The sequence below is a fragment of the Cololabis saira genome, chromosome 12 (assembly GCF_033807715.1).
Source record: "Cololabis saira isolate AMF1-May2022 chromosome 12, fColSai1.1, whole genome shotgun sequence".
Classification (NCBI taxonomy): Eukaryota; Metazoa; Chordata; class Actinopteri; order Beloniformes; family Belonidae; genus Cololabis; species Cololabis saira.
The window spans coordinates 34,130,803-34,152,505 of record NC_084598.1 but is presented as its reverse complement, the minus strand read 5'-3'; the positions used below and the strand labels follow the sequence as shown (position 1 = coordinate 34,152,505).

Genomic DNA, 21,703 nt, shown 5'->3' with positions numbered 1-21,703 from the left:
GTATTGGTTATTTTGTCGTATTTATATTTCATATTTGTATATCAGCAATTATGAAATAATTAAAAAAACTATTCAAAAACTATAATTAGTTTTCAATGTCTCATGCTGTTATTTGGGCACATACCACAGACAAGACAATTCTTTCTCCATCAGCGGCACAAACACTTGTCCTTGACATAGATGCAAAAATAATGTTTGTGAGATGCTGAATATCCCCTTTAATCCCCATGTAGCAGACACAATGGCTGATATTTCCTGGATCACCTTTCTTGGTATCCTTGGCTGTTTCTTTCAGTTAGCATCATTGTTAATCCCCTTCTCTGAGTCTTTTGTTTTAGATTCTGCTCATGCCAGAGCTTTGGATTAACATATATCACGTTGATCAACAAAGGCTGCAGTGCACCACGGATGAATCATTATGGCATTAGCCCGGCCACTGGGCCTTTTCTAATTGAGACTCATCAATCCCTGTATCTGTCCTCTTGCAGGCTTACCATCTTCTCCGTATATTTATTTTTTGATGGGGCAGTGTGACTCTACACCAGACTGTCTGTCACCTTTACCAAGTCCCTCAAATGTGTAAATGAGGAAAGAAACTTCTTCATTTGATGTCCTTCTACTGCAGCTCTGTGGGTTTCAGGCATTAGCTAAATATATCACTAAAGCCAAGAAGACATTTTTATTTTGATATTCTGGTATTTTATTATAGATCAGCAGTACTGCTATGTTAATTATGCTGGAACGTGATTTACTCTTGTGATGAAGGCAGGGGCTTTCAGATAGTGATTTCTATCTTTTTTAGTTGGAATGCTGCTCTTGGTTTTTATGTAGAGACAGAACCCTGCCTGGTAAACCTATTAGTTTAACTGCATGTCAAGTTTTCTTTTAAAGAATTTGTAATGCATTTTGTTTTAAAACCACTCTGTGTAGTAGTTCTACTTCTGATCACATGGAGGCAGTCTATCACAAGAAAGCGTGGTATTACAAGATATGCCAGACCGTCCCCACTCATCAGCACAGCAATGTCAGTGGCTCCTATGTCAATAATAAAACTCGATATGCCCCCAAGTGGTCAGAGGTGGTTTTGCTACATAAAGTGGCTTTAACAAGAATACTTTGCCACATTGCTGTGTAATCTTGAAAGTTAATAGGTTTTGAAATATATTTTAAAAGTAAGCTAAACTAGGCACTTTTTTGTTTAATGGCATTTATTTGCACATACATTATATGCTGTCAACCATGCTGTGAGAACGCTATAATAAGAATGTATATACAGCAAAGCGTTATTTTGCATACACAATAAATCAAACGCCTCAGCAACACAAAAAATATAGCTAATATGGCCCAGTTGGAACTGTAACATACCCTATGAAATACTGCTAGAACATCTAAGCAACATACAATACAGAAACTCACAAATGTCATTAGGCACATTAAGTCAAAGAGGGATAAAAAATAAGCACATCTGCAAGTATGAGTCTTCATTTGGTTCAAACTTTTATGCACATCACTGCACTTTTAGTCCTCTGTGCAGTCTGCCTAGTACTCTGTGTGACTGTAGCGGTGCACGGTGCACAACAAAAAGATGACCGGCTCTCAACAGCATGGAGAACAATATTATATCCATGAAAACAATAGGCAAGGCCTTGTAAACTCAGTTTCACGTGGACTGAAAAAATGATGCAACAGGCATCATCTTAAACATGGTTTCAATGCTTCAGTTGGGTCTTGTGTCCTCTGTGCAACTTGCTTTTATTGATTTTACTTCTGCCTTTCATTGTATTCAGCCTCACATTTTAGCTGATAGACTAAAGTCCTGTTTTAACATTGACTCTGGCCTGATACACTGGCTGATTAACTGAGAGGTTGGAGCAGGAGCGAGTTAATAGTGTTTTATCTGATGCTCTTATCTCAACCGCTGGTTCGTCCAAAAGGCAGCGTCATTTTTCCGCTTTTATTTACGTCGTACACAAACGGTTTCTACGTGAGGATAGAATAGAATAGAACAAGATTATTAAGTACTGTATCTAGTGACTTTGTTGCTGTGTCCTCACTGAGTGGGGAGGATCTTGATGAAGGTTTCACAGTATCAGCCCTCATAGACCTCCTCCCTCCTGCTCTATCACACGTTACAATACACAATCAGTATGTTGAATTTGCGCATCACTACAAATATCTTGGCACTATAACTGATAAGTTGTCCTTCGGATAACAACTCCATGCCAAAAAGCCAATCGGTGTCTGGATTTTTACTGTAAGTTTGGGAGCATTTGATGCTGGTTTTCATCAGTCACTCACAACAAATAGAACTGAAAGTGGGGAGATATTTCAGGTGTGAACATAAATTATCTTAAATTATTCAAGGTCAGGATATCCTGTAAGGCTCGGTCTATCTTAACTGATCTGAGCGTGGCCATCCTCTCTTTAATGATTTTATGTTGCTGCCATCTGGTCGCAGATACAATCTGGCAACACTGAGAAAAAAAACTCATACTTTCCTGCTGGAATTGCTTTTTAAATCAGCTTCTCTCATCTGCAGTTTTGCTGTGTATGTTTGTTTTATGTAGTTTGTATATGTTTCTGCTTGCTATACAACAAATTGCCCCTTGGAGGTAATAAAGAAACCCAGGAGCGAGGTTGTATAACTGCTTGTCTTAGCAGCTACATTATATGAAGCAGGAAGGTTTTCTGAGAAGAGGAGGTTCCTAGAATTAGATTGCATCTATATTCCCAGTATTCATTCTTTATACTGCATTTTTTTATTGTATGAAATCATAGTATTTTTGTTGTTAAGCTAAGTTAAGTTCTTCAGCTGCACCTTTTCTGTGAAATGTTCTCGCAGCAGTCTCTAATAAAGCAGCAAAGCTGAGCACAGTGCTGGTCCTGGACTACAGCAGCTGCTGCTCGGTCAGTACATAGGATGACTGTTTTTTTTTGCTTCCTTGCCAATATTTCAGCCAATATTTGACAAAGAGGTTTCTTGAGAACACAAAGGCAACCTTGGGTCAGCTCTTTGTTCTACAAAAACAAACAACAAAGGAGGCTGACCCCCACCCAGAATACCAGCATCAGACTTTGAAGACAGAGTACTTGGTAAAAGGCTGGGCTTGCTGTAGCTTTGATGTCTCCAGCGGTTTCAAGTCCAGAGGCTCCTCTCGATGTAGAGGACACATTTGCTACCTGTTGCCATACATTTTTTATGGATACCTTTTACATTAGCCACGTTGGAGTCCGGTGTGAATCATGTCTGATGGTAAAGTGGTAAGATGCCGTCTCTCTACACAGGGATGCTGTTTTTTTTTTATCATATCTTTTTTCCTCTCCCCTTCTCCCTTTTAAATCTGCATTCTTCTTTTCTTTTTCCATATCACTATCTTTTCTGTCATATGTATCTTTCTGCATTTCCATTTTTACTTTATTTCTAAGCTTTTGATTGTACTTTAAGAAATAAATCAACACCACAACTTTTAATGATGACTTCCAGGTTAAACAGAAACACTTTTATAGGAGCCGGAAATGAAATGCTTTAATCCATCTGCAGAAATGGGAATCTCAAAATACTTTTCCTGATATTGACATTAATGTTAGATGAGCCTCCAAAAACTAAAAGAAACAAAAAAAGTCTTCAAGAGAGAAATGTTCCTCTCCAGACCCTCTGCTTGGAACCTTTGAAGTCTGAAGCAGTGCAAATGCAAATGTGCACGAAGTGTTTGCATTTGCTGGGAAACGAAAGAGGAAAAATGACTCATCCCTCTGCTGCATAACGGTTTTTGTTTTCTGGAAATTGCACTGTATTTGAGTGAATATAGATTTTAACTGACCTCTTTACTTCTTTTCTGTAGCTTCGGTCACCAATTAATACCGAAGCACTGCGTGAGAGTGCTGCGAACCTTACCCTCATTCCCACGAGGTCAGGACAATAACGAAGGTCTATTCTATCTTCAATGTCAGCAAGGCATTAAACTTTAAATTTATTTCTCATCTCAACTTTACATATATTCTGTTTTAAGAGTTCAAATCCACAAAAAATAATATTTTAAGAAGTTTTTTCTGACGCTCTGACCTAACTGCACCTACTTTGTAATCCACTATGATTGTGTTCCTCTGTTGTGTGTCGCTTTGGACTAAGCATCTACTAAATTTAATGTAATGTAAAATGTTTTATACAAAATAGGAATCTAATGATTTAGTAGTCTAGGCAAAAAGCTGGTTAGCTTTCCTTTATGAGATGATTTGATGGAAAGATGTCCCTGATCTTTTGTAATTATGACAGAACTGTAACTTCTATGAAATACCCTCAACTAACATGATGTTAGTAATGTCTTTTTGTAAAATGAATAGAAACCAACAGCGTCCTCCGGTAAGTTATATCTAAATACCTAAAGAATATTTTTCTTTTTTAAATGCTGCAAACAACACAGCCACTGTGACCTAAAATTGACCTAATAGAAGGGGTAATATTCACAGAAAATTCAATTTTCAGACTTGTAAAAATAATAAAAAACATAGATTGATAACAGTAACCCAAAAATTATGAAGCTCTTTAATTTTCAAAGTGAAGGATGAAACCAGTTTCAGTTTGGCAGCTAGCTCGCTCACTTTTAAGTCCAGTTCATAACAGAAAAAGATCTGTGGAAGTGGCTTTGTCACAGCAACTCTTCAAAAGCCAATTATCAAAACTGACAAAACTACATCCAAGATTCTGAGACATAATTAGAAAAATTCCACGGGCAAAAATAAAACTTGGTAAAAGATAAGACGAGAATATCCAGGCTAATGCTATTGATGTGTTTTTATCTGAACGCTCCCTCACACTGAGCTGCTCATTTCAACTAATTCATATTCAACATGAACTACTTCTGCTGCTTCATAAAACTGGTCCTGCTTATATAAATGATTTATAATAAGTGGACAAATCATTACATTTTAATTAACCGGTTGCCCTTAAGAGGTTTCCTGTGTCTGTGTCTAAAAGTCTGAGTGGGAAGCTGCTTTAATGTACATTTCCACTCATTTGTTGGGTCCAGTCTATTTAGATGCTTTTGGTACACTTGACCTTTAGTATATCTTTAATTTAATTTGACATTTATGACACTTAGTGCACTTTGTAAAGACAATAAATGATAAAATGCTTCTTGGCTCTCTTTAACTTGTCATCCTTACACACAACCAGACTCCCTTTATTTTTCCGTAACATCACGGTTGGAAATATCCAGTTAGTAAAAAAATAAATTAAGTAATTAACTTAAACATCTGACCTCATGCAAACTAAAAACCTTGCAAATGAAATCATTTTTAAAATCTCCACCAGTGATGTAATTGTGTGTCTGAACATATCGACAGCATTCAGACTGAAATCACAGTAATGCCTCTTGACCCTGTGTTTGGCCCCCGTTGGTAGCGTGTGATGGTTTCGTTCTGTGAAGTCACTGCCCGTTGCTTGTGTTTTGCCGTGTTCAGGACACTCTTAAACTGCAAATTCTGGCAAATAGGTGCACAGATGTCTGTGGTACTGACACATTCAGCTCTACTGGCAGAAAGGGAGCGTTTCGTGTAAAACCTTTGAGTGCAGTGGTAAAATATTTACGTGGCTTTCAGTTGCTCATCATGTATTGTAGTTGTACGTATTATTTCACTGAAAGGGGCTGTAAAAGTGTGCACAGCTCACTTTTCCTCAATGAAAGCAAATGCTTTCAAACCATAATGTTTCCCATTTTGGCTCTGAAACAACTGACAGCAACTTCTTAGACACGGAGAGGTGAGACTACTCAATTTCACCTGTCAGTCATCCTGCGTGGGCTGACTTCCAGTCAAGTCGAAAAACAATTAACATACCATAATTATTTCAAAAGCGATAGTTATGACAAGACGTGATGAAAGGCAGCCTGCCATCCCAAAATCTGTGAGGATTTCTTTCTAATCACGTAACAAGTCCGGTTCTGATCCTTCATGTGCTTTAATCTTCTTATCCAGTGTCATCACCACCACTGAGGAGTGGCGTTACTTCAAAGCACTAACCAAGACTCCCACTCCACTGGAGGAGAACATGTTCCACGTGGAGGAAGACGCCCCGGGTCCCAGGATTTACCTTCGGCCCAAAGAGAGCATCCACATACCTTTGAAATACCAAAGCTTCCTCTGCGACCACACCATGACCCCCCAGGTACAGTCAAGAGCACAAAGTGACTTAGAAAGCACGTTTAAGAAGCTGTTCAAAATGTTTTCTCTCTCTGTGAAAACTCTGCACCATAGCAATGGTTATTTTTTGCTTGGATGCAGTGCTTTTGATAGAATCTATCTCTGTTCTGTCAACCAGATTTTATGCCTGAAATCTTGAAATGGCTGAATCTGTTTTACAGAAGAAAAAAAAAAGAACAATGACTGTAGAAGTAAAGCGATGGAGTGGGGATCACATCCATTTATATAAATGTCACTATGATTCCACAGTTGATCTTTTCCGGTTCAGCTCAAGCTATTTTTATTTGATGCCACAAGTACAGGTGGTTGTGGTTTTATCCTCTGTGGATGGCTGGCTGGGACACCTTTTGGTTATATTCTGCTTGTTGTTATCATTTACAGTTTTCTTGCAAGGTTTGCTGATTTTTTTTTTTTTTTTTTTTCCGTTATTAGCTGGTTTTTGGTAGATGCTCAGTTTTGATAACAGCTCTGTTTCTTATCAAATCCTCACAGGGACCAAGCTTCCTTCCCACAGGCCAAAGTTCTCGGGTGGCCAAGAAGAATCTGTCCAATATTATTCCTGCCAAAACTATCAAGGTACAAAGTGTGCTTTTATGTCTGGTTTTCTGCATAACGGACCATTTTTATCTCCATCCGCAGTCTTTGCCTATTTGTCTCAGGTTTGCTGTGAATGGTAGAGTTATTGTAAGTCATGATTTACAGTATGTGTTCTTCTATCATTGAAATGGCTTTAAAACAAAAACAAAAATCTAGTCTTTGATAAAATGACTGGATCATCAAGCATCAGGCCCTAATTGGTTAGTGGGCAGAAGAAGACAAAGATGCACTTATTCAGTCTATTTGGAGAGTCACTTGTGTTTCTCTTTCTTCTGCATCCCAAAGTCTAATATTTCATGTACACACATGTCCTTGTCCCTTTTCTTTTTTCACTGGTACATAGACACATTTTTAAGTGTCAACTATTAACAAACTTTTGCTAGTCAGAAAAACTGTCAAGTAAAACTATATGCTGGCAATTACATTTATCCTATTGAACGCTGTCTCTCTAAAGAGTTAGAACTGTTTGGATTGGACAGCTAAACACATTTGGATAATGTACTTCAAATATGCCATCCGTGTAAAATATTATACTGAAATAACTGAATATTTTTAAACACTTGTTCAACTATAAGTGATATCCAGTACTCGAGTTGAGGGGGGATGAGGGAGGATGGCATCCCCCCTGAAATAAAAACGGTCAAAATCATCCCCCCTGTAAAACTGCCATCCCCCCTTTCCATCCCTTATGTCATTTCATCAATGAATGTGGTTTTGCTATTTCAACATTTAGAGTCATCACCAGAAAAATAACTTATTTGACAATTTTCACCTGTTTCAAGTAAATCTTCACTTGAAATAAGTAGAAAAATCTGCCAATGGAACAAGATTTATCTTCTCATTACAAGCAAAAAAATCTTGTTCCACTGGCAGATTTTTCTACTTATTTTAAGTGAAAATCTACTTGAAACAGGTGAAAATTGTTGTTTTTTTCCAGTGATGAGTCTTGTTTTAAGTGAAATGAGATTTTTTTTTTTTACTAAAATGAGACATTTTAACTAGAAACTAAATTTGACTTATCCTGTGAAGGACAGAGGCATATTGATTGAAGTTCAGAAAACTGCTGCTATGTCATTTCTGCAGTATTTCTGCAGGTGTTTTGGTCAGTGCTATTATTTGTAATATATTATATTATTTGTAATCAGCACAAATTATCTGTCCCCATTGATAAAATCCACCATCCCCCCTGATTTTTTTTTACAACTCGAGTACTGGTGATATCCAAGGTGTTTATATGAGCGAGAAAGCATGTTAGAGTGCTTGTTTGAGAGTATCAGGTGATATGCTCTAAATCTGACATGTGGTCTGCAGCCACCGTGTGTTACGGAATCCAATATCCTGTTTCTCTTGAATCTACCCAACCTGAACATTTCCAGACAAACCTAAAATTATTTCTATCCTTACTGCAATCTGTTGGAAATGACATTTTTCATCACCACTTGCCGCTAACCTGCAAGACCTAATGACATTCCAGCGGAACGTGTGCAGCACCCTGATGTTTTCACATTGAACTGAATGATGAAATATTTGTCCGTCTGTCAGGCGTGTGTTTGTCTGCCTCTAGTTTGTCCGTATCGCGTGCCAGTGTCAGCACTGCTGCTCTGAATAAAAATCCTGTCAACAGGGGCAAAAAGGTCGGGTTTGGATCAAATCTGTATCCCACTATAACTGACAAGTCCCAGTAGCAGAGCTGTCAGGACGCCAGCTTTGGCACCGCTGTCAGTCAGCACACATCACCAGAGCCAGATATGGGCTACTCCTGCAGGTCAGCATGAGCCTGCAAATTTGACACAAAAACAATTTGGACAGCTGTTGTGTATTCGCTGGGCAAGTTGAATGAAGTTAATCATATGACTGCATAGTTCAGTCTCTTACGGGTCCTATTCATTACCAGAGTTCTGTTGTAGTGTGCCACGACTTTTCCATCAGGTAATGCAGTAATGCTTCAAACCTCTTTGGACTAAATCTGGTGCTAAAGAGCTGATTCCCCAGTTTGTAATGTTTTCAAGTATTAAGAAAATTTAAAGTTTTAATTTGAGAACATGTACACAAGGTGTCCGGGAGTGTCTAGTACTGGAATGTTAACAATGGTTCTTCTGTGCCTTGTGGCGATTATGGGCTGGGGTCTTTATGGATTGGGATTGATTTGTACAGATGCTGTAAAAGATTGGTGTTGGGGAAGTTTGGAGACTTCATGAAAACCATGGACGTACTGTTGTGTTCTTGAGCACAAAGTAAAAGAGAGCTTTGTTGGGGTGCCCACTGCTGCCCAGGTGGGGAGAGGCATCTACCATAGGGGAGGGATGTTGGGTGTATGACCGGTTTGCAAAATGTTTAAGTAGGTGGCAGGTGCTACTAAAACACTGCAGTGAATGCAAACATTCAGGTTTCCTGAGCAAAAATGTGGATTTTAGAATCATTATGCCAGGATTGTGCTTCAACAACAGTCCAACAGCGTAATTACACCATAGTAGGGAACTCTATGCCGTACCTTAACGTGTGCCTCTCTACAGAGGTAACTACACATCAGGTCAATGCATACCTTAACAACTGTCAATGATCTGATTGGTTGCACTGGTTCGTTTTCGTATTTCCTGCCACTACTCCACTACTCTAAGCCGGATAGAAAGATGGATTGCTGCAATATCAGTAAAACTTACTCATGCTCAATATTAATCACATCCAACTCACATTAGCTTAATTTGCTGTATTGCCACATCTGAGTTACATATAGGAGGTAGCCAAAAAAGAAACCCAAGTACTGCAAGTTACAGTTCTGTAAAATGCAAACCACCTTAACTTTGGTGGTGTTATTATAGAGCAACACAGATGACAACACAAAAACATAAATGCCAGTAATGACCTAGGACCTATACATAGGAGCCTAAATCAGACTTTAGCAGTGTCTACTCATATCACCCATTAGTGGTCACAATCTTACAGTGCATAAAATTATTTGAAGGCTCCATCAGGTTTAAAAACTTGGCTTTGTCCTGCTTTCTCACTACCAATCAGAGACTTTTCCCCTGTCCACTTCAGTGTTGTCCATCAGGCCTTTGGGTTGTCATGATGTTTAAGGCTTTATCCCTACTTCACTCAAAGGTTGCACACCGCCATTACTGGTCACATGGCCAAATCCGTTAAGGATTCTGCTGGTTCAGACCTCTTCAGTCTTTGAACTCACTTAGCTTCAGGAATCTTAGAATTCTGTACACAGTTATAAAGCTACAAAACTCTAGGGCCGCGTTCAGACTGCAGGCAAATATCCGATTTTTAGCCCATCCAGATTGAAACTGGATGACTCTTTTGAAGTCTGAACAGTCCCAAACCGCATGATATCCGATTTTTGCAAACCAGATGGAAACCACCTCCAGGAGGTAGTTTCATATCCGATCCATATCTCATTTGGGCAGATGCGTGTCAGTCTGAACAGCTCCAAACACTCAGATCGGATATGACTGTCCCAGACGCTCCAAACCACCCGCCCATTTCCAGTTGTGGAGCTACTCATCCTTTCACAGAGAGCATGTACAATCTCTGATGTCACGTCAAAAACTATTATTTGTAGTTTGAGTGTTGCAAATTCACATTACAAATCATGTTTTAATAGCAGAAAAAAAGACCGCATTTCCACGTAGGTGCGGGTCGCCGCGTACCCTACGCCGTAGGTCTGCGTTGGTGTAACGCGGAACCATAAATCAGCCTTCAGTCGCGCTGTGAGCCTGAACCTGCAGCCCGTCAGCCCCTCTCCTCCTAGGAGGACAGGTTATGGAGCGGGGCTGCCAGTTATTAATTGCTGGTTCGTTTTGTTAACTCTGAGCTTTGTTGGTTGGTTTGTTAGTTTGCTGGTGGTTTTGTTCTGAACACCTTTTTCTGTTTCTCATTTTGCTGGGACGCCGGGTCCCTCCGCCGATCACACAACTTTTGCAGTATGCGTTCATTTTTATGTCTAAAAATGATGCGCAGTGCCGACCCAATCAGAAACGGTACAGATATTTTGGGATTTTTTATATATATAAAAGAAATACATGACTTCACACAATACACGCGCTGGGTGACGCCTCCGCTCCGACGTCGTTGCTACGGCAACCCGTCAGATCAGTCAGTGATGTGGCCCAGTCTGAACAGAGCCAGATCCGATATGGACACTTGCTAAAAACAGTGTGGACAGTCAGCCCTGAAAATCGGATATGAGAAGGAATCAGATATATATCAGATTTGCCTGCAGTCTGAACGCGGCCTAGTTTAACAATCATACGATACATGGGCAGATTAGCGATTTCATTTTTTGTAATTATAGGTGAGTTTTGTATCTATCCCTACATTTGATCATAAACTTTAACAGCTTGAACAATCTGTCAAATTGATCAATTTCAATAATTTGGTCACATTACTGTGAGTTTACTTTGTTGTTTTTATTCAGAAAAAACAAAGTTCACTCCCAATATTTGCAAGTGTACATCAAGTAAATCGCTGAAGTTCTCAGATTCTCTTCTTATACATCTATAGCCATATGTAATCAGTGCATATGTAGAAACACATTTGTTTTGATTGGAGGAACCCAGCAGCTATATTATGCAGCAATCTTCAAAGCCTATCCAGACCGTCTTATGGGATTTCAGTAATCAGCTAAAAACCAGCTTTTATATTCAAGTATACAGCATGCTTCATGACACCACCGCCATTCTCACTGCTGGTGCAAATGTTTTCTTTTTAACATTGTATAAACAAGATGTGATGTAGAGCTGGATAGCCTCGGGAAATTAATTCCTGCTTTGTATGCCAGTAAAGAGAATCAAAAAATGTAGGTACGTTCTCAGTATGTACTGACTGGGGGCCAGAGTTGTTTGAAGGCCCCATACAAACAAAGAGAAACCGAAACAAGTGGTGCTGATGCCACTGATGTGTTTGCTGACTCCCACGGTGCTCATGTGGCTTCTTGGAAGTTTCCAGAGTTAAACTAAGATATACATGTAAAAAGTGATCAGTGTTTGTAGTCTGGTTTCATTACGATCTACACATTGGGATGTACTGAAATACCGGAGACTTTCTTCAAAACCATGCAGAAGTGATTCTGAGAGATTTCTAACCCAGAACCCATTTTGTCACACTCTGTGAATATTTCTCCACTATCACTTTGTAGATGTTTTTGTTCAAGTATCACGAGGCGTAAGAAATCACTTAGCCTGCCTTTAAGTGCATCAAAGTGCCATGAATTAATTACATTTATGTATTTTTAGCTATTCTGGCAGAACTGCCTGGGATGCTGCAATGTCAGCGTATACCAAAGTCTCAGCAGTTACTTTGCTAGATTTACTGCTATTATTACTGAGGCACAAAAGCTTTCAATCTAAGATAAACGTCTGATTAACTGCCATCCTCTTTTAGAGAGATTCATGCTCATTTCTTTAGTCCGTGGTGGAAATGTCAGGCAACATCAGGCAGCAGAGTGAGATGCTGCCACTGACTCGTCACCTTTCATCTGCAGGTTACATTCAAAGCAGAAGATGGCAAGCCCATGGCCATCTGCCAGGTGACTGTGGAGCCGACGCCCCACGTCGTGGACCAGACCTTCCGACTTTATCACCCTCAGCTTTGTTTCCTCAAGAAGGCCATACGCCTGCCGCCGTGGCACGACCCCAAAGGTTGTCCCAGAAATCACCTCACTGTCCACTACTGCAAGTTTAGCTCGAATAATAATGAATGTGATTCATTTAGTTTTAATTGCACCGTGAAAAAGGTAAATAAAAATGCAGAAATATCTGGAAAGAGCAGGGAATTAAGCTGCTTAAAAACACAATGTGATGCGTATCTTTACTGTATTGTCCTTTTCTGTTTGTTGTTACATCTCCGGGGGTCAACCAGCTGAAGACCCAGACGCCAGGTCTCATATTTCCGTGCGCTGCAGTGATCCTAACATCATCTGCCAGACGAGGATGCTGGTGAGACAATATCTTTACGTATTTATTGATTGATTTATTGACCAGTGTTAGCAAGGTATTGATTCCTGAACTAGTAACTGTTTACAAGGATTACATTTTTTTTTACGTAACTCTGAATTGCAACCTGTTTTCTTCCCTTGCGTCATCCCAAACATGATACAAAATTGGAGTTTCTTCGAGGCTCATTTTTTCTCCCTCTTCTATTTTAACATTTTCCTCTCTCTTTCTCTGTTTTTTTCTGTGTAGGTGCCAGGGGAGCCTCAGGATGTGTACTTGAAAGTGCCTGGGAGTCCCAGTCCACACATAAAAACGTTTTTTGTCATGGTTTTCACGTATGTGTCACTTACCACCCCCAATACAGTTTACACAGCAAACACAAAACATGTCAGAATTGTCTGTATGTGTTACCAATTTTTGTAATATCAAAGGCATATATATATATATATATATATATATATATATATATATATATATATATATATATATATATATATATATATATATATATATATATATATAAAATATATGTGTGTGTGTATATATAATATATGTGTGTGTATATGTTTATATATATGTATATTTTAAAGACTGCATATTTACTTTCTTAAAACACTTGAGACCACAGAGTGTTTTTAAATGGGGATTCTGTTGTAGAGCCTGAACAGGGGCTGCACATCTCAGTCTGTACTTTCTTCCATAGGACACAGATAAAAAACCCAGTGAATCGCCTATAGACATGAGCAAATCTCCAACAGTGGTCAAGAACTCACGTTCACAGCTTTGATTCTCCCCTACAAGTGTGTCTCAGATGGTAAAGGGGGGATGTCATCTGCTGCTGAGTGTAATAATGGGTAAAAGGCCTTTTGTGGTGGGCACTGCGCTCTACTCTTGAACCCACTCATGTCCGTGTGTTGCACAGCAATGTCTCGGCGCTGCATCAGGCTGAACACACGGGGGCACATGTGCCGTTTTTTGTGCCCTGCCACAAAGTTAAAAGATGTTCAACGAGATGTCTGCAACATCCAATTATAATAACCTCACAGAGAGCAAAGACGATGGGAAGCTGCTTCTGATGATGTCCCACTTCCCTGATCTGTACGGGGTTGAAGGCGAAGAGGAAGGTTTTGGTGCGGAAAGAAATCTCCATCAACTTGGGCTAAGAAACGTGATTTCTTTCTACTTTTGCAGTGAAAGTATTCACTTTGAAGCCCCGGCAACTCAAAATCATGCGAGTCTCGGTTCTTCTCTCACCAGCAGCCTGTCAAACGTCTCCCGACTCAGTCTGAGATGCACCTGAAGTGGGGCGATGTGCTGTACGGCTGCAGCTCCTGAATGGCACTAAACTCTCTGGTGACAAGTAGAAAGATTCAGCAGCCATACATCCCCACAGCGTGAAAAGCTGGTTAATATGAAATATAATTTAACATCTGCGGCCCGCTCCCTGGTTTCACTGTCATGCTAAAAAGCCATTATTTACCCCGACAGCGTTCCATCAACCATCAAAGTTACACGTACGCCTGCTCAGCAAATGTTCTAATGCATGAAATAGCACAGTAAACACCTCCTACACTGTGATTTGGGGTCTTTGGGGAGCTGATATACAGAAAAACATCCAAGGAGATGATTAAAGTCGGTTAAAATAAACCATTACTTTTAAACCTGATGCAATTCATTTTAAACATTGATCTTGATTTCAAAATATGATTCATTAACAGCCTCAAATGTTCCCGGTGTTGTGTGCACCTTTTCAATCCTGCATCACCTGGAATCTCTTCTTCATATCCCCAAAAGGTTCTTGAGTGTTGTGTTGCTTAGAGCAAAGCTGAGTAGGTGACTATCACTTCCCACTCAGAGTCAGCGAGGGCCTCTGAGACTCTTTCCCCTTTATCTCAGCAGCGAGTGGATGATGATGATGATGATCATGATATTTCTGTTTATTAAAATGCTAGCACAACCGTAGATCAGCCCTTCTCATTTCCAGCCTCATGCTGCATCTGCCGCGCCTCCAGGGAGCCCTACCTTAATTGTTCTTGATGATGTGGGGTTTGTTTTTCTTTCTTTCTTTGCTCTCTAGCGATAAATGGATGGCAGCGCCCTCGCAGATCTGGCATGTTCACGTGCATTTCCTGGAACGGCTGGACGTCAGCTGTGTGACCGGCCAGCGATGCTGCCAGTCGCTGGTTCTGAAGGGGAAGCAGGCTGTTCGGAAGGTCAGATGTTTCTCATCACACCCCAAGGAGATCGAGGTACATTCACCCGCAGATCCACTTGAACTTAAACTGTTACACGACTTTAACATCACGCTTTCTCCAGCATGGCCGCAACCACATTTGAAAAAGAAACGGAGTCAGGTTTTTTCCGCAGCTTTTTATACGCGGAGACTCCGCTGCTAAGATTATAAAATGACACTTTAACTCTGGGAATTTCTTGCATTGCAGGAGATCTAACGAGTCCGTGTCTGGATCTGTCTAATTATCCAAGTGGGTTCAAACAGACCCTCCATTAACTCTAATTTTCGGTATGTGCCACCGCCATCTGTGCTTTGTGGCAGACCTGGGAAACGTTAGATACAGTAAATAAAATTAATCGCTGGTCTTTTGGAAAACATCTGTAGTGGCTGGAACACGATGGCCCTGCCAGCGCCGGCGTGTTGGGCTCTTCCTGAGTCAATAGGCCTCCGTTCCCTCTGGTCTGCTTCGATTGAAGTGATGGGTTAATTCAGGATGCAGATTATTTGCTCAGAATTGGTATAATCGCTAATTACAGTTATTCTTAAGATTATCATTTAGAACTCACTAAGTACAGTATAACAGTGCATTTAACCAAAGTAAAGATTAAAGCATGCACATCTTTCATTCATGTTGTCATTAAATCATCTGATTATCTTTTTTCCATGTACCTTCAGTGTTTTTTTTTTATTTACTTATTTATTGGTTTATTTGACAGGGACAATGCACATCAATAAAAACATTGCTGTAAATGTGCCAGAGTTAGCCAAGAGGCTACTTTTCATCTGTAGTCCCTGGACAGATGTAAGAATACAAAAAAGTACAGAAAAGATACAGAAAGTACAGAAAAGTACAAAAGTACAGAAATACATAAAGGTGCAATTAAGTTTTAGTGCTAACAGAGCTGAGTATTAATCAACCATTTCTTTAAATGAGCTCTAAATAAAACGTATGTGTCCAGTTCTCTGATAGTTGCAGGGATGGAGTTCCATTCTCTTGCTGCACTTCTTGTGAACCGATCAGCAGTTGTTCTAATATTGACAAAGTGTTATGATAATAACATCAATAATTGATGCAATTTGCCACATTCATGTACAGCAGTTAGATACTGAACATACAAATTAAAAGAAATATTGACTCACTTTAATCAATGTATACAATAGCAGCCTTTGACTTAACTGGAAATAACATGTCATTACTTACAGCTTAAAATGGTTATAGTATTAAGATGATCACTTGCATTAGCATATTTAGATCAATACGGGGTCATGAAATTAACTAAAATGACATTGCAGACACCTGAAGTCGGCAATGTTAGTTTAAGCCATTTCTCACCCATGCACGGCTATTAAAGTACACAAATGGTGCATAGTGTTAACATTTCCTTATCAAAACAAAAGCATTCAATTCCATATACTAATAATGTTGAAAATAACATGACTGGTTGAGGAGGGAAAGTGAATAAAACAGCATATGGCTTTTGCTGCAGTCTAGACGAGCCTCTCTCTGAAGATTTTGCTTCAAATTCTAGTTCAAACTCTACTCTGGGGCGATAACACTTCCGATTTGAAACGCTTACAGAGAACTGAAGATGATAGTAGGTAACGACTTCTGGCTGCAACCAGACACAACTCCACTGCCTGTCCCCAAAAAAAAAGAACATCACGTCCCAGATTTAACTAAGCAAATAGGTGAGAGCCTCCGTCGGGTAATCACTGCAGGGATGAATATGTTTCCGTTGGCCACAAGTTATTTATCTCTAACTGATGCAGTGAGTAGCTTCTGATTGCTTTAACAACCATGTCTGAAGACACATCCTGCAGTCGTGGAAAAGACGGTAATCAGTTTTTTTGCGTGCAGGCTGTTGTCATAGGCAACCACATTCATGAGTTACCTCTCTGCAATGTTTCTCTGACTATTCTTCAGTGTTCCTCCGTTAAACATAAAAAAAAAACCATTTTAACTTGAAACATAACCTCAAAGTACAAAGGTAAAGGAGCCGCAGCTACCAGAAAACCACTCTCACGAGTTCAACTTGATCCAGCACTGAACTTCCTGCTAAACACTTGCCAACTTTGAGGATGTGGAGAAAAGCAGAGACACACACACACACACACACACACACACACACACACACACACACACACACACACACACACACACCGTCATTTATTAGTTAGATGAAGACCTCTGCTGGAGAGTTGTTTTTAATTCTTTACGGCTGTCAGGGACAGAGGAAACCCAGTTAGTACATCCAGAATTATAGTGGTGCAGTCACATACATAAATCTTGATTCAAGCTAATCTAAAAAAGATGAAGAGCATGCAACAGGCCGCGGTAGCCTTCGAACAAAGCAGCGTGTCCTCTCACTTTTCTCTTTCATTCTGTCCCTCTCCAGTTCCCTCTCCACATAACATTCAGACACGTCATACTAGTCGCACACAAAGCTTTAATGGATGCATTTTTGAATATTTGAAAATGGCAGGATCAAACTAAAAAGACATTTTAAATCCCAAGTAATCATTGGTCTTCTGTTTGGAGTCATTTATTCCCCCTTTTTTGAATAGTTGTGCTGAACTGGAGCTGAAACTATAAGAACAACAGCACAGATCAGAGCAAAAAGCAAAAATTGACTTATGACAGCTCAAGTCTTATCTAAATTCTGGCACATGCAAGTACTTTAAAGCTTTGCTCTTATAAGGTTTCTTTCATCTAGTAATTTTTTTTAAACAATCCAAAAATATTTATTTTTCTTTTGTAGATAATAATTCTTGTTCAAAATAAAATAGCAAGTCTCCTTTGTAACGACCTGAAGTTAACATTCAAGTCATTATCTAGACTATACAAATAAAAACAGGCAGCGTAATGCATTTTTACATGTTGTTTCTTTTCTTTTTATTAGCTTCCACTGTTTGGCTAATTATGTTGAATAATTTCATGACAGACTTTGAAAAATCTGTAAAATGAGTGAGCATTTTAGCTCCTAGAGCAGATGGAAATGTGACCCAGGTAGAGAATCTGGTTGTCATTCATGACTCACAACTGTAGTAAAAGTCTATATCACAACCGTCACCCCATATACAGTACGCGGATGGACTGTCACGGTTTCCACGGGTGCACACTGTACAACCCAAACATGTTTTCCCCGTAGGGATAGGGGAGCATCGGAAAAAGTGACAGATGTATTTTTAAAAGATTTCGCCGTATGCATCAGTGGCAGCTTTGATCCCACTCCCAGCAGTGTTGGCTCACTGTGGAATGCACTGGAGGAGTCTTACAAAACAGGATAAAGCTCAGCGTCAGAGAATAGCTTTGCTTTTCTCAACAGATTGAAAAAGAGCCGCACAGTAAATCTCATTTTCCCATCCTTGCATCTGTCACTTTTCAGCTTCGACTTTTTCTCGTATTATTGTCTGCCCCCCTCTTTATGCCTTTTTCATCGAACCTCATCCAACCTTTCTCTCACCCACTCCCCTGCAATCTGAACACTTTTTTTTTTATATAAAGCTTTCCTCCGACTCTTTTAAACACCCCCTCTCATTAGTCCTGTCCCTTTTCACCTCTCCTTTCCCTTTCGGTGTCACACTCTTTCTGCCGCTCGGCCGGTGGCTTTATTTCTCTCGTATTGTGTCCCCCTCATTCTTCCGGCCCACCCAATCAACAACATCTCGTCACCTTGCTGCCAAATCCAATCAACCTTTTCCCGCCCTCTCCCTTTCTGTGTAGGTGGACCCAGCCGGTGTGTTTGTTTTGCCTCCTGCAGCCGTGCATGAGCTCCAGCTGAAGGTGCAGCCGTGGCACGCCGGCAGCCGCTTCCTCTATGTGAACGCAGTAGACGTGGAGCAGCGGCGGCTGGTCACTGCCTGGCTGCTCTGTCTCAACGTCCACCGGCCCGTGCTTTCCAAGGTAGCTGCAAAACTACCATTTTCTACTAGCAAATGTGCGTCTAACCATTTCAGGACACAAATCCGTGTCATGTACCACTGACACCAGCGTATAAACACTAGTTTGATTGTTTAATCGAACATTCATAGTAAGAACTGTACATTTATACTCCCAGATCAGTGGTGCTACAGAAACTCACGGCACATCAGACCGGGTTACACACTGGTACACGAACAATATCGCTGTTGCCTGGTTAGCTGCAGTTTATTTGGCTAAAAAGGTTTTTAAAATGGTCTAAGTAGGGAGATGGCGATGGGAAAAGACAGAGTTACTGGACTTTAACGGGAGTAAATGAATCCCGCTTGCCAAAGAATGGGACTAATAAAACGGATCAATACAGTCGTCTGGATTAGTGACCCTTAAGCACCACCTCCCCCGATATGCCTGCTCACGCCAAAGTGCATAACTGGAGCCATTGAATGCACTTTGTGTCACAAAAAGTCAGATCCAAGAAAGTATAAACCAGTTTCGATTGAATTTGCATAAGATCTGTTGATTAAAAAGCAAGCGTTTCTTTAAAGTCTAAAGTGCTCACAATAGTGGACCTACAGTACTTCTCTGGCCAATCTAATGCATATTCATTCGTAGCACTTCCAGACACCGTTCATTTTATGGCATCATCAGTGCGTGTCATAAGTTTGTGCATTGTTAAAAAACGATGTACTTTCATCTTGTCATAGAATAGTGTCATGGTGAGTATAAACAGCTCTGAGACCAGTGTATGTACATATAAAGATGATCCTGAAGGTCAGTGAGCAGGATCCCTGCCTCCACCATGGACAACCCGCGGTGTGAGCAGGATCCTCTCAGTATGGTTCAAAAACAAGCCCAACTGACAAAAATCTAACGTGGCATGATGTTAACTTCACATTCACTACCACACACTGGTTTGTAAGGTTGTTTCCGTCACTCTGTGGGCAGAAAGTTCACTGTGTAAACCCAGTGCAGGGGGTCATTTTTAAGACCAAAAGTCAGTTTTATCCTTTTTTGCTTTGGATTTGTTTCACTTATCAAGCGAATTCCTGTCTGTCTCCGCCCCCAACCTAATGATAAAGACAACTCCTTGAACATTTTACCAAGTATTGGAAACATGAAGCTACTTCAGGGCCTGTAGCTGTTGGACGTATCATGTCATCGCTAGCCGGCTGCACGTGCAATGAGTTGTTTCCCACAAAAAAGAAAAGAAATGCAGACAATTGAGCCGCAAAATGTAGGAAAGGTTTTACTTTTACTTAGACTCCAGCAGATCCTTGACACTCTTAATAGGAATAGGCAGATATATATGATGGATGGAAGGATGTCTCATCTCGCGTCATTATCAGCATGGAACTCCTTTTGACTTAAAAATGAAGTGCTAAATGTCACCTCATCTCATCAAAGTCTTATTGCAGATCTCAGGAAGCATTAGCGCATTAGGGAAATAAGTTTAAAAAGCCTTTTGTCACACTTGAGGAGGCGTTACAAAAATTGACCAGTTTCATCAAGTACTGACACTCAAGTCGGTGTCAGTTCAGGCTGTCTGAACACATAAAAATGTAGGATGAGTTCAAAAGAAGAGATAAGAAGACGTAATTGCATTTGCTCTACCACTCACACTGCCAAATCTGTGAGCAGGCTGGCTCCGTCTAATGGAGGATATCAGAGTAAATGGCAAAGAAAATTCATGCAATAGTAAGATTAGATGGTTTATGTATGTGTGCGTTGTGTTTTTCCTGTAGTTCTTCCTCTGTTCCTTAAAAACAGTAGTATGAGGAATAACAACCTTAACTGCTGAACTCAATCAGGGCGGCTCAGAGCACATTCAGTGGATCGTCCTCGCTGGGCCAGCTGGACTTCACAGATCCATTTATAGCCTTCGTAAAGAAAAAGGTTAAGTGCAGCAGATCCCAAAGCCAATCCCATCTATAAGCGCTGTCCGCCTTCCTAAACTTACTGAATCACTTAACCCGCCCGGCTGCTCGGATATGTGAGTGTCTGAATTCTGAGTTTTTCCTTTTATGGTCATGGTGTCCACCACAGAAATGCACATACATTAATTCAGTCCCCTCACTCTGTAGGGAATTATAATCAGCACATTTCACTGAAAGTGTTTCATCTAATACCTTGGTAAACCATCAAATTAAGTTTAAAAGTGGGAATCTAAGTGTTATTGGACTCGCTAATACCCGTCCAGCATTTATAATAACGCTGTTTAAAGCACACTCTATGTAGCAATAGCACCTCAGCATGCCTTTGTACACACACAGGAAATAACAACGGCAAATTTTATTTTTCTAATGCTTTACCCGGGAAAATAAAGATCTATCCCCCTTTTTTATGAGAGATTAAATTTGTGCCTTTGTTGGTGTCGAAGACTGATCAAAGTCCTCTCTTCCACTGAAAATGTAGCAGACAACTGTCACCATGTCAACAAGACAGCGACCACCGAGTGCATGAAATGTACAACGTTCCACACTTCCCTGAACTCTTCGAGTGAATCCTCCGAGCACCTGCATTGTACTTCGCAAAGGCAGAATTGTCAGTATGAGAGTACAGATGAACTCAAAGTAGTACGTGGAAGGGTTCAGGTACTTATTTTGGGATCATAGCAACAGAATTTCCATTGATGAATTCTGGAATGATGCCAACATAAATTTAAAAACATGTCATTCTTTTGTTGTATTTAAGAAAATGGTTTGTAAAGCTATTTTTGAAGCTTATAAGTGCAATTGACCATCTGTTAATGTTTCTTTGCTTTTCTATTGTTTCTTTGCCTTTTGTTGTTTCTTTGCTTTGCTATTCTCTTTTTGGTTT

At 40.1% G+C, this 21,703-nt stretch overlaps 1 protein-coding gene across 2 annotated transcripts in view; it reads left to right on the top strand.

The window, feature by feature from the left end:
- nphp4 (nephronophthisis 4) overlaps positions 1-21,703 on the top strand; it is a 249,953-nt gene that overhangs the window by 225,484 nt on the left and 2,766 nt on the right. The window contains exons 21-27 of one of the 2 annotated variants that reach the window (XM_061736682.1): positions 5,974-6,163; positions 6,691-6,774; positions 12,284-12,440; positions 12,661-12,737; positions 12,984-13,069; positions 14,812-14,983; positions 18,692-18,871. In XM_061736682.1, the coding sequence (XP_061592666.1) occupies positions 5,974-6,163; positions 6,691-6,774; positions 12,284-12,440; positions 12,661-12,737; positions 12,984-13,069; positions 14,812-14,983; positions 18,692-18,871 (946 nt within the window). Of the gene's footprint in view, positions 1-5,973; positions 6,164-6,690; positions 6,775-12,283; positions 12,441-12,660; positions 12,738-12,983; positions 13,070-14,811; positions 15,138-18,691; positions 18,872-21,703 lie in introns of those variants that run through there. The other variant, XM_061736683.1, reaches the window with a different exon arrangement.